This window comes from Styela clava, chromosome 4, assembly GCF_964204865.1.
Source record: "Styela clava chromosome 4, kaStyClav1.hap1.2, whole genome shotgun sequence".
NCBI classification, from domain to species: domain Eukaryota; kingdom Metazoa; phylum Chordata; class Ascidiacea; order Stolidobranchia; family Styelidae; genus Styela; species Styela clava.
Genome location: NC_135253.1, coordinates 20,469,057 through 20,482,136, shown reverse-complemented (window position 1 = coordinate 20,482,136; position 13,080 = coordinate 20,469,057). Strand labels below are relative to the sequence as shown.

At 33.1% G+C, this 13,080-nt stretch overlaps 1 protein-coding gene across 1 annotated transcript in view; it reads left to right on the top strand.

The window, feature by feature from the left end:
• The window catches only part of LOC120326601 (uncharacterized), a 144,184-nt gene that overhangs the window by 58,014 nt on the left and 73,090 nt on the right, over positions 1-13,080 (top strand). The window contains exons 52-69 of the mRNA XM_078111542.1: positions 388-526; positions 1,029-1,229; positions 1,912-2,061; positions 2,338-2,514; positions 3,089-3,205; positions 3,749-3,898; positions 4,432-4,584; positions 5,291-5,500; positions 6,086-6,199; positions 6,834-6,975; positions 7,469-7,539; positions 7,971-8,096; positions 8,749-8,964; positions 9,856-9,962; positions 10,328-10,438; positions 10,750-10,889; positions 11,551-11,717; positions 12,360-12,473. Of these exons, the coding sequence (XP_077967668.1) occupies positions 388-526; positions 1,029-1,229; positions 1,912-2,061; positions 2,338-2,514; positions 3,089-3,205; positions 3,749-3,898; positions 4,432-4,584; positions 5,291-5,500; positions 6,086-6,199; positions 6,834-6,975; positions 7,469-7,539; positions 7,971-8,096; positions 8,749-8,964; positions 9,856-9,962; positions 10,328-10,438; positions 10,750-10,889; positions 11,551-11,717; positions 12,360-12,473 (2,605 nt within the window). The remainder of the gene's footprint in view (positions 1-387; positions 527-1,028; positions 1,230-1,911; positions 2,062-2,337; positions 2,515-3,088; positions 3,206-3,748; positions 3,899-4,431; positions 4,585-5,290; positions 5,501-6,085; positions 6,200-6,833; positions 6,976-7,468; positions 7,540-7,970; positions 8,097-8,748; positions 8,965-9,855; positions 9,963-10,327; positions 10,439-10,749; positions 10,890-11,550; positions 11,718-12,359; positions 12,474-13,080) is intronic.

Genomic DNA, 13,080 nt, shown 5'->3' with positions numbered 1-13,080 from the left:
CATCCTGTTGCAATAATTTCAAAATTTCAAAATTTTGAATGCATTGACATGAATGATGGATGATAACAGCAATAAATTGCTGCAAAATAAATAAGCCTGAACTGACGAGCAATTATACAATTTTTTTTGCACAGCATTCTTTCTTTTTTGGGAGTCTAGCATCATTCAATAGTAATTAGTAAAATGATGACTGACGAGATCTTAATGTTCAGCTGAATTAGCTGTTGAATGTAGATACATTTTTCTGGCTTTTGGAGTTTTGATGACTTTGCTCAGAAATGTGTCTCGATTACTGAGTGAATGCAAGAGACTTTGTTATAAACAAACTTTCTATAAAATTAAAATTAAAGTTGCACATAACAGGTTATAAGTAATTTTCTTTTGCAGGAAGGAAATAAAGCCCCTGGTGATTGCACTCAATGTGATGGAGGAAAATATTGTCCAACTTACGGATTGACCGAAGCTAATTTAACATGTGCTCCCGGATTCTTTTGTAAAGAGGGAGCCCGTGTTCCAAACCCGACAGGTAGTAATAATACACAAGAATGTTTTATGCAACTTAACATTTCCAGTTACCTTTTTTGTGACTGTATCTAGTAATTTGTTAGGTTAAATTTGAAATATTGCTATAATTTTTAAATGGAAGCTTTTGTTATCTTGGCACAAAAACATTTCCAAAATATAAGTAAAATAAGGAGGTTAAGACCCTATCTATATGGTCATACAAATTGTTCGATTTAGTATATCCAAAAATTATATCATTAGAACTCTAACAAAACTCTCATTGAGCTGAACATTGATATGTCATTTAGAGCAAAACTGAATAATAATCTTGAAAATTGAAATGGGCAATTTGTTGCAAAGGCATGAATTTGAGAAAAAATAATTTAGCATATTCTTTAAATCTTTTATATGGTAACATTGTTTGTAACTTTTTGTTTTATGTTTTCATATACAAAAACAAGGCTGTTTCAATATGGATATTCTTATTTCATACCTTATTGAGTAAATGTTATTATCTTTTACAGATGGTGTTACAGGCAATGAATGTCCGAGTGGAAGTGTTTGTCCAGCAGGGACAGTATCTCCGAAAGATTGTCAATCTGGAGGATACAGTAATACCACACAACTAGACACTTGTACACTGTGCCCAAAAAGCTATTATTGTCCTGTTGGTACTGTGGATTTTTCCTTATACCCTTGTGAACCAGGATACTACTGCCCACTCGGTGAGCAATCATTTTATTTTTGTTTAAATGAAATATTCAGAAGTTTGTTCGAAAACTCACATTAGATTAAACTTTTGAATGTTCAACTTGTTCAGTATATTATATTTCGTTCAGTTTATCTGAAAAAAATAATCAAATTATTATCTCAGTATATCGTGTAATGCTGTCAAAGCTGGCTTAGATCTCATTTTGGAAATTCGCTCAAAGGAAGATCATGTGCACTCACTCTAAAATAATAGATTAATCTTTCTGTCTTATCGTTATTCCAAAAGCTACTTAGACGATAAAGACTATAAGCATAGAATTACTTATTAGTAAAATATTGATTGACATAAGACTCAAAACAATCGAGAAAACAGCTATGAAGTAATGAATTCCACATAACTGAATAATTTTATTTTGCTCGATATGTACACTGACAGTAAACGATTGAGATCTCACAGTCAACTGAAGTTCAACGACTAAACTTTCTGATTTTTAATAAACAAATTTCAAACATTCAGAAAAAGAACATTCATCATCATAATAATGATTGATTGATTGCTGTATCTGATATACTTGTATTTGTTACAAATTGCATCAACAGGACCTAATCCCACTTTATTTCCAGTCTTTGTTATTATATCATTTTTGTCAAGCTACTATGGCACCATTTCAATAAATCAATTCAAATTGTTTCCAGGAACTGGTGCTTTCTCAGACAATCCTTGTCCACCTGGGACCTATGGTACAGAACCTATGTTATCTTCATCTGAACAATGTACACCTTGTGATGCCGGAAAATATTGCACCGGTAATGGAAACACAACTGTTAGCGGTGATTGTATGGAAGGTGAGAAATATAGTTTGCTAGAACAGGATTTTACAGTTGTAAGTGCTAAGCAATATGAATGCTCTTACCCAAAGTGGAACCCATGGGAATGGGGTTGCCGTTTATAGGTTGATAACATCCCTCCACTTTTGGAATGTAAAAAAAGGCATTTTTCTGTATTATACATAGAAATATTTTGTAGCCGTAGATATTCTATCAACAGTATAATAAATAATGTACAATCATTACCAAAAGTGAATTTTTCTTAAGGATGGTTCATATTCTGTATTTTATCAGGCTTTTATTGTCTCGCTAATGCGTCTACTCCAACTCCAAGTGGATATGCAAATTATACAGACGGCTCTTGCTTATGTCCAGCTGATAGTGGAGGAGTTTGTCCAAAAGGATACTACTGTCCTACCGGTACCGGAGAACCGAAACCATGCGATGGTGGATATTATTGTCCTACTGATGGTATGTTTTTGAAGCCAAAATTTGTATTGTATAAAGGCAAAATATCATAATATGTAAGAGGTATTCCTTTATTTTAAAATGAAATGAACTTTATGAAGCTATTTGTCTTTTAATAACATATACCTAGTTATATATTATATTCAGTATGTAATAGATAAGGGGAAAACAAGGGTTGCTTGACGTTGTGCTAGTGCTTTGGGCACACACTACTGGACTTCCTTTATAAGAGCTTGTACAATTTGTGTTATTATCTTTTAATGAGCATACTTGCCAGATTGTCTTTATGCCTTACGGTAACATTGAAGTCTTTGCGATTGAAGCATTATTTTATATTTGTTTGGCATATATATATGGATTTGATGAGGTATGACCTTATTTAAAATTGCTATTGCTTTACTATGATGCTGGATAGGTTTTTATACATTTGCTTGTAATGGTGATCTATGAAATCATTTACTGCACAAAATTTTATATACCTTCATACATAAATGTACTGTTTGAATTAACTTTCCTTCAATAATTCTCTTCATGTTAAATAGAAATGATTCAATAATTATTTGTTCAAATATTAAAGGTATGACAGCTGTCGGACCTCAATGTGATGCTGGTTATTTCTGCAATTCATCTGCTACTAGGAAAGATCCTGTGGATGGAGTGACTGGTGGGATCTGTCCTGAAGGTCATTACTGTGGTAAGTTATTAAAGTTTCATATCTTAAATGACTTAGTTAGGAATTTGAAGCTTGACTATCATTATGGATCCGATCTGTCTGATTTGCATGAAGTTTAAATTTTAATTTAAAGGAGGGGGATTATGTGGGAGACTCTTTTCATATTCTACAATGGTTTATTGTGTATCTGCTAATCAACCAACTGCTTCCCAAACCAGTCATGCCAATGATTTCACAATATTTAACTAATCAAGTGATGCAAAGGGTGCTCCATTTTAACTATAGCAGGATATGAGGTGAATTAATCCCACCTACTTCGAATTTATATCACCATAGTTTAAAGATATATGTTTAAACCACACTTTCACCTTCCTCACCTTGGGTGTGACAAATTAGCTGTTGACTGGAAAGATTTAAATAATAATGATTTGGAATCAGTGGCTGCTTGTTCGGATATTTGATAGTTATAAAGATGTGGAAAGGATTCATCAAATAAAATATATATTAGATGGCGTTATATTTACTATGTTTTTGTTATGTCTAAACTTTATTCATTTGTCTTAGGTGTTGGAACAGCAAATCCAGAGCCTTGCCCAGTTGGAACATTCAATAATAAGACATCTAGTTCTTTGCCAAGTGAATGTACACAATGTACTGCTGGATTCTACTGTAAAGATCTAGGACTTACTGAGCCAACTGATTCATGTACTCCAGGTAAGAATGGTGATTTTAAAAGTTTTTAGTTCATTTGTTATACTGAGCAAAATAATTAAGTTTTGGCTAATTGCGCTGAGCATTTGCGAAGGTTTTTCAATTTGAACCATGATGGATAATTACGTCCAGGATTGTGGCTTTGGTTTCTCACTAATTTATTATAGTTTACATTAGTGATTCTCAAAGTTGACATATTTCCTCCGTGGTGAAGAACGCTTTTATAATTGTCATAAAACTCATTTTGTTTATGAAAATGTACAAATTCACCGGACCAAAATGTCTCCTAACATCAAAAAACTTTTTAAAGATCAACAAGCGTCATATACTACGATTACTTACATATTTAATTGATTTGTAATAATTTGTTTTCATTTCCCATTTCCCTGCATTTCCTTTTGGAATCATAAAAACCCTAACTGTATGAAAATCTCTGTTTTCCGCTGTTAATATTTTACTATTTCAATGTTTATATACTTAGCATTATGCTTATTTTCCTGCATTTTTGTTATTTACGGTAATTTTTGTTTTTTTAGGTTATTACTGCCCTACTGGGTCAACCTCCAGCACGCAAGTAGAATGTGAGGCTGGATATCACTGCCCTGCGCAAGCATCTGATCATGTTTTATGCGACTCAGGTTATTACCAAGATCAAAGAGCTCAGACGGACTGTAAAATATGCCCCAAAAGTATGTATTACCGTTTGAACTAGTTATTATTAAAATAATGAAGTTGTGTGAATAATTCAGCTGATTTCCAAGTTTTTATTTTTCAATAAAATCACAGATTCTTGTATGAACCCATTCTTATGTCAGTATGAGTATATTTATCTGATTATATAAGAAAAATCGATATGTAGCGAATTTCCTGACGCTAGCATTAAAAGGCCAATAGTAGAATGAGTAAAGCTTCAGTCAAGCCAGTATTGTTGTCTGATTTTAAAAACCTACAACAATCATTATGGACTAAAACTGTATATACAAATAATTACATTGATTTCCAATTTCATTACAAGCAGTGGAACTTTAGGAATGCAATGGGGTACTCTGTTATGTAGCTTTAATACCTCACCCATCTATTTAATAAACGATATACTATGTTACGTATCTTAATCTCATTCATATTCTGCAATCTTATTTTTGGGTGCTCCAGAAGTGTGTGTACCAATATGGAGGTAAATAGTTTTGTTCGACTACTTTACATCAAGTTGTGTAAAGGGACCGAAACCTATAGGCAGGGGGTATTCACTTGGCTAACACAGACAGTCTCCGAACTCGTAATGGAACTAAAATGAGGAAAATCGGAATAAAATTATGGCCTAACCCTAACCTGGTACACACACTACGAGAGTACCCATTTTCGTTCTGTTCTTAAATTTTACCATCTTTGTTTTAGGTTATTATTGCGATAGATCATCTGGTCCTATATCAGATTACACAGTATACAACTGCCCAATTGGTTACTACTGCCCACAAGGCACCAAATTTGCGAATGAATATGGTTGTCCTAATGGAACTTATGGTACGGCAACCAATTTTGATGATCCTGGTGACTGCACTGCATGTGATGCTGGAAAGTATTGTAGCCCTGAAGGAACAACTGCAGGTAATATCAATTTCCTTAATCTGAAACTAAATTTTATTTTTTGGTGTCAATTTGGGGCATACATTTGATTTCTAATATTATTATGATGGCAATCTTTGTAGTAGGTTTCTGTCAATCAAGCTAATTAGGTTTAAAATCCCGATTTTTTATTCATTTTATTGCGCCTAGGTGGGGAGTAACATTTCCCCAGAGAAATTTAAATTAGCCAATACAGCTCATATTGTAACACTATTATATCAGTGTCATGAATTTGATAGACGAACAAAAACTATTACACCAATCCAGATCAAATTTTCAGCTACCTAGGTATCACCATACTGCCAAGTACCAATTATGGTGATTTGTGTCTCAAAATCCAGAAACGCAGTAAACAATCACAACATTTGACCCTGCTGACATATACTGTTTGTCTTTTAATAGCATGTTTTTTATTTTATTTGAAAGTCATTCTTTGATTTGTGCTGCTTCAAGACTTTTAGTTGACTTAGCTGATAAAAGCCTAGTGTACGAGCTTGTTTGTTTCTGTGTTAGGTTCATCACACCAATTAAACTATTTAATCTATATTTGTAATAAATTCACATCAGCTGGACAAAAAGACTGCTCTGCTGGATACTGGTGCAGATCAGGAGCTGAAATTTCGAACCCTGAAGATGGCACCACTGGAGAATTATGCCCTAAAGGATTTTATTGTGTCGCAGGTAAAGCTAAGATGTTAACGTGAATATATTATGTGAATGTAATGCTTTTTTTTAAATGGGTATATTTTAGTTTAAATTTATAAAATTTGCACCTCATCAGTATTTTTGTAAATACAATGATCCCAGTAATTCTATTCTTTAGTGTTCAACTTTATTATTTTTATTCAAATTTACGAAATAATTTAGGTGCAAAGACATATAAAGTTCCTATAAGTAATATATGTAATATATTTGGTGTAAATCATTTTAGAGATTAAATATTTTAATATTCTCAATTCTAGTGTGTCATATTTCCAATGTATTTCAATTAATACAATTGATTTAATATTATTGCATCTAATTTTATATCAATAAAAGTTTTCTATTATTGCAATTCAAATGCTTCCATACCAAATTGTTGTTACAATTATTATGCATTTCATATTGGCCTAGTAGTTATAGCGTTTGACCTAACTATGTTCCTGTCACAGGGTAAAATAAATTTTCATCATCACCTCAATTATCATTGGATACTGGTCAGAAAATGCTGGCAAAAAAACAGTACCTACCCGAGTCTTAGTGAAAGTTCATACTGTGTTATAGTTGAGCAAAATTTTAAAAACAAAAGAAAAATATTATATTTTTTCATAAACAGGTGGAACACCAAACCCTTGTCCTGAAGGAACATTCAACAACCAAACTGGTCGACAATACAGGGCACAATGTGAAAACTGCACGGAGGGATGGTACTGTGATGAGACTGGATTACCAGAACCAAAAGCAAAATGTGATCCTGGGTATAATGATTCTTTATTCCCATTTTATCAGAGATTTTATAACTATCTATTTATTTTTACTGACATTTCCATGGTCTTTGCATAATTAGTAATGTTATAAATAACCTATATAAATATTATACACATCATTGTAAAATCAGATTTTCTGTAAAAATAACTGAACTTTTTTAAGAATTGTGATAGTGATAAAACAACTTTATCATCTGGGAAACTAAATTCTTTTGTCAAATTTCTTGCCAATGTTGGGTATGGGAATAGACAATCAGGTATTTGTTTGAGATGCATGAACTTGATGATGGAGAAAGTCATAAATGACCAAGGAGCATTCTCGTAAAATCATCCTACACTGGAAAGAACCCAACAATCCTTTCGCATATAATGATTCTACGGGGTACACAGAATGTGTAAATTTAACTTTGCTGGAGTTGAATAACTCAATATTTTTTAAGCTTTTTTCTTTCCTAATCTTCTATCAATTCTTTTTGTTTTATAGATTTTATTGTCCTGGGAAAGACAAATCACCGCAAAGCAACCAATGTACTGTTGGTCATTACTGCCCTGAAGGTAATTATATTCAAAACTTGAATTTACAGTTTTGTTATATTTTAGTTTCAAGAAGTTCTTTGCTTGCAGTTGTGTTGTCTATAATTTCAATCATTATTTGTATTATTCTTCCTGCTGGCTATTGACTGTGAAATATTTTGAGTCTATTTTTGATGTTATTTTCTGGTTCAAAACTGCAAGTTTTCTACGGTTTTGATGACTACCAATGTTGGACTTGACTTTGGTTGGTTCAAAGTCCATGTTCTTCTACTATACCAGGAAATAATAATTTTATGTATCCTCCTTATGTATCTTTGTTTAGTTTTCAGTTAAAATGTTAAAAATTATAAAAACTTATGCAAGGTGATCAAAGTCACAATGGATAAGCTTATTTTTATTGCTACCATAACCATTGAACCACATTCTAACAGTTTTTATTTTGATACATTTAGGTACCGGAACACCGAAACAGTGCGATCCAGGAACATACAGCGTTAACCCTCAAGCTATAGTGTGTGACCCATGCCCTGCTGGATCTTATTGCATTGATGGTCTAAACTTGATCCCTTGCCCAATAGGTAAGTTTTATAATAAATCTTCTATAATTTTCGTAGACAATCTCGTAAAATGAAGCGATTGTTCAGGATTTTTAAATAAGAATCCATTAAAAGCTTCTATAACTCAGGGTTATTTTGATATGTCACATGTTCTACCTATGAGAGACAAAGTCTCGCATTCTTGGTCTTGGCAAGGTCTTGCATGAATTAAAAGAGGCACATGTGTAAGGAAATTGTTAGTTAAACAGTGGATGTTGAAAACAGTATGAAAAATTAGCAAAAACCATCCAACATGCATAATGATGAAAGTAGATAAAGAAAGCAACTTCATCAAAATATATAAATGGGATGCAAGACACCTTCACCTAACATGCATCTAAAAACTGAAATCCGGTCAATTAATCCGATACCCAACATAGACTGGTAACCGGACAAGAAGCCATAGTTCACCACCATATGAATAGGTTGTCCTATTGACTTTACTCTCTACCGGGATAAATCTGTAAATCCTATCCAGCCATGAGATATTGCTTGATAAGCTTCAAGGTTTATTATTTTGTTGCCACACAAGTGACAATGAGAAAATGTGACACACAATTTGTTGTACCTGATTGTAATCATTACTACCAATATGCCAAGAGTTTTTAACAATAATAAATGCTTTTGAATTCAGGTTACTATTGTGAAGCAGGCACTGGCTATGACTGGAAGTCTTGTCCTCCTGGACAATATGGACAATCAACAGGAATAGAAAACAGCACAGCATGTGCTGAGTGTGATGCAGGAAAGTACTGTAATGAAGCAAATGCTACTACTACAACAGCTGACTGTGCGGCTGGGTTCTATTGTGCAAGTGGAAGTGACACTCCAACACCTGATGGGACAGTTGGTAAGTGATGCTTCCTTTGATTCATATTTGTCTTATATTCTGGATAAAATAAAGATAAATTTTCACATGTTTACTAAGAAACAAGGATTCACAAAATAATGTTTGCTGTTGGTGCATCATGGTAATCATAATGAATATGGTTGCCATCACACCTCTGATTGCAATGCTCGAGTTTGCACATTTCATTCCTGTGGAAGACAATTATATGTAAGAGATTTGCTGGTCACGTCATCATTGTAGGATGGCTCAATTACAGCTTCACCAACAAGTCCATGCTCTTGAAACAATGACTGGTCAACTATTCCACTACCCGACATGAACTTGTAACTGGATGAGAAACCATTGTTTGCCATAGGGTTAGGCCATTCTACATGCCTTCCTCTCCCAAAAATAATCTTGCCCTTATGTGACACATGTATTTGTCTATACGAGTTTTTTTGTTAAGTTCTGTTTGAATAATGTGATCAATTTGGTTTGAAATATTTAAATTTATTGACTAACCCTAAAATGTATCCTATCAAAACAAGCAATTATTTTTTACACTATTAAGTAACTATTGATGTTATCACTCGACCACTATATTTGAAATACTTTAACTCAGGTTGACTATTTTAGTTAATTTATATCTTTGAATAAATATCCTAAAGGGAAACCCGCCCTGCATGTTATGTATGAAGATTGAAAATTTCTGGTGATCCATGTATTAAAAAACACCTCCGTATTATGCAGGAAGAAATATGGTAATTTATTATCAACAGGGTTTAACTACCTATCAAGTTGAATGGTTTGGTGAATTTGTATAAATAAATAGGTTTTAATGTTTGAATCAGATTATGTATTTGGTGGTTTAATATTTTTCATTGCCTTTCAATAATTGATATTTTGTTACAGCGCCAAATGGTCCATGCTCTCCTGGATTCTACTGTCCAGCTGGAACGACCATTGAGCAACCATGTCCAGCTGGTAAATGGTCAAATATATCAGGACTAAAATCTGATGTGAGTTCAGAATTTTATGGTATATGATTATATGATAATAATAATTATGTATTAAATTATAATTATTTATAAAATATATCTCATGGCAAATCACACTCTTAGTTTGTTAGATTAAGTCAGGTATAAAGCCAACTTAGCTGTTGAATGTTTTAGTTGCATGAAAACTTTTCATGGATGACCAATAGGTATTTGATTCACTTTACAATGAAAAAGGCATGGGCACATAAACTGCATTTTCCCAAATTTCCAATTTTCTTGCTGGCATTGTAAATCAAGCAATTTTCCTTGCCAACTTTTAATTATACACCATGTGATCAAATATAATTACTTAAAAATGATGAATTTATCTATTATTCTTCATTCAGACTGAATGTTACGACTGCCCTCCAGGAAAATACTGTGAACCAGGTCAAACTGAACCAACTGGTAATTGCTCAGGTGGATATTACTGCATTGGCGGTGCTCAGACTGATAAGGTAACGAAAATCAAGATTTGGTTTTGTCACTCAATTTTCATTTTGGCTTCCACAATTTATTTTATGTTTGTAAGGTGTTTTTTATTTTATGCTCAAAACAAGGCTCTGATCGAGCAGTAATTGTACATGTTTCAGAAGAGACCAAAATGTTGTTAGTTTATCAAAGCAGTTGCCATAAATATTCTTCAATGAGATAATAAACTCTTTGGAACAAAATATTGATTGTATTTGTGATGTCCAGGTTATCTGCAGCAATTTTTACTTTTTATCGAGTGAAAAAAAAAATTTATATTTGTTTTGATATTTTATAGATCGACCCTGCAGATTCCACAGGAGGTCCTTGTCCAACTGGTCAATATTGTCCAAGTGGAACAGCAAGTCCCTTGGCCTGCCCTGCTGGTACTTATAATAACTTGGCTGGACAAGAGAGTTGTACACCATGTGTGGCTGGGTAAGATCTTTTCGATTTATTCTGGGCATCTGTCACAGCTATTATGCTACTTTAAGTGATTTAGTTATGTTAAACATTGTGTTACTCTAATATGTGCTTCTATAACAAATATCTACTATATTGCCTACTCTATTTTACTATGTACAAGCTTTATGATATCTGCATTTAATGATTCAACATGATGATTTGTTTAAAAATGCGTGATTCTTACACTATATTCACTATGCACCAGTTCGCGGGATAGCCAAACGTCTAATGTAGTAGATTGAAATATATTGTCATCGAAAGTGAAAGATCACCTTACATGGAAAGATTGTTATGATTCTAATTTCTTCAAGTTGAAGTATCTTCAATATCAGTATTTTACTCAAATAATTTATAGTAAAGATATATATATACCTCTTAAAAAGATTACCGGTAGGTAGTGATATCAGAGTGTCCATGAGGTCCTTTTAGAATTTTAATTTTGTTATGAAGTCAGTTCTCAACATATCTCAACAAAGGTTGTTGTTTTTTAATAATCTGTAATCGATCAAGTATTTTTAACTTCATTCAATACATCTGTGAGGGCCAAAACAATATATGGTATCTATAAATTCCTTTTGAAATTTTAAGAAGATTTTAGGACGTTATAAACACCCTATAAAATATTGTGATACAGATACTATTGTCCACAAAACTCAAGTGATGTTTCTGGTAAGGATTGTCCACTGGGTCACTATTGCCCAACTGGTACAACTGACCCAAATGAATTTCCTTGTCCTGCTGGAACTTACAACCCATTTACCAAGAAGCAAAGTTTAAGAGACTGCAAGCCTTGTGACCCAGGTTTGTTATTCTTTTATTCTTATTTTATTTTTAGATTAAGGTTGTGTAAACAATAGTTAGAGTAATTCTTTATTCTTTAGTTTAAATTAAATGTTTGTTACAGAAATTAAATGTTTGTTACAGTGGGTGGACAATTTGTATATAAATAAACTTCCATTGCAATTAGAAAATTGTAAATGATCAGTCTGCCATTTTTTAAAAACGCTTGAGATGACAAAAAAAGCAACTGAAAAATCACCACTATTTGCTTAATTCTGGGCTGGTGCATCTATATCTGACATGGGCAAACTATAGCCCATGGGCCAAATCCGGCCCTTTGGGTTTGCTGCCACAACGAAACTAAAACCAAATTTTGATCTTTTAGCTAAAAAATAACTCTAGGACTTTGTTGAGATTGTGATTAAATTTAGTTTTGGCACAAAGCTTATTGTTACACTTTTTCTTTTGTACCATTGTGAATATTGTTCATAAAATGTAGCACACTTGCATGTCCCGCCAGTCTAGGTGGGTGAAATTTTTGGCCCCCAGTCAAAAAACCTTGTCAATCCTTGATTTAAATATTCAAATCACAAATATATTTTAATAATATTAACTGTTCTAAAAACTTAACTAGAAATATATCCATTATTGTTCTCATTTTAGGTTATTACTGTGAGTCCTCAGGGTCTCCATCTACCACAGCACAATGTTCTGAAGGATGGTTCTGCACTTCATGTGCTTCCACTACTAAGCCTGTTGACCCAACCACAACTGCAGGTAATGCCTTTCCGTGATTAAACTATTTTTGCTCCCCTTTCACTGATGAAGATGATTTGATTATTCAGATTTGGAACCTGCGAAGTATTTTGATTTGAAACAATCAAATCTTCAAAATGTCAATTGCTATAACAAAATTAAAAATGTATTTCATATAGGAAAAAAATAATAATATCTCAACAGACATTCCCTCTCTAATCCTTGCGTAATACGCATACGGTTCCACCTGCGCAAAGGCATAGAGAGCAAGGAAAGGTAGATAGTTCACGCAACCTCAACTGTTAGTCACAATTAGTTTCATAGTTAAAAGAAATGTCATGTTTGTTTGAATAGCGACCGGATATACAAATGTTAAACCGTAAATATATACTACTACGGTTAAACTGCACGAACTGATATTTGAAAATTCGATTTTTACAATTTTTTACGATCGATTTTTACATTGGTGTGTTAACGTTTTAGTAGATTTTACTAGATATATGTTTGAGCATGGAACGGAAACATGCATTCGCACCTCCTACTAGGATTTTTCGGACTGTTTGTTTACATGCCGCATCACACGCACAGCGGATATTGAATTCACTTTTTTGTTTTTGAAAAAATTGCA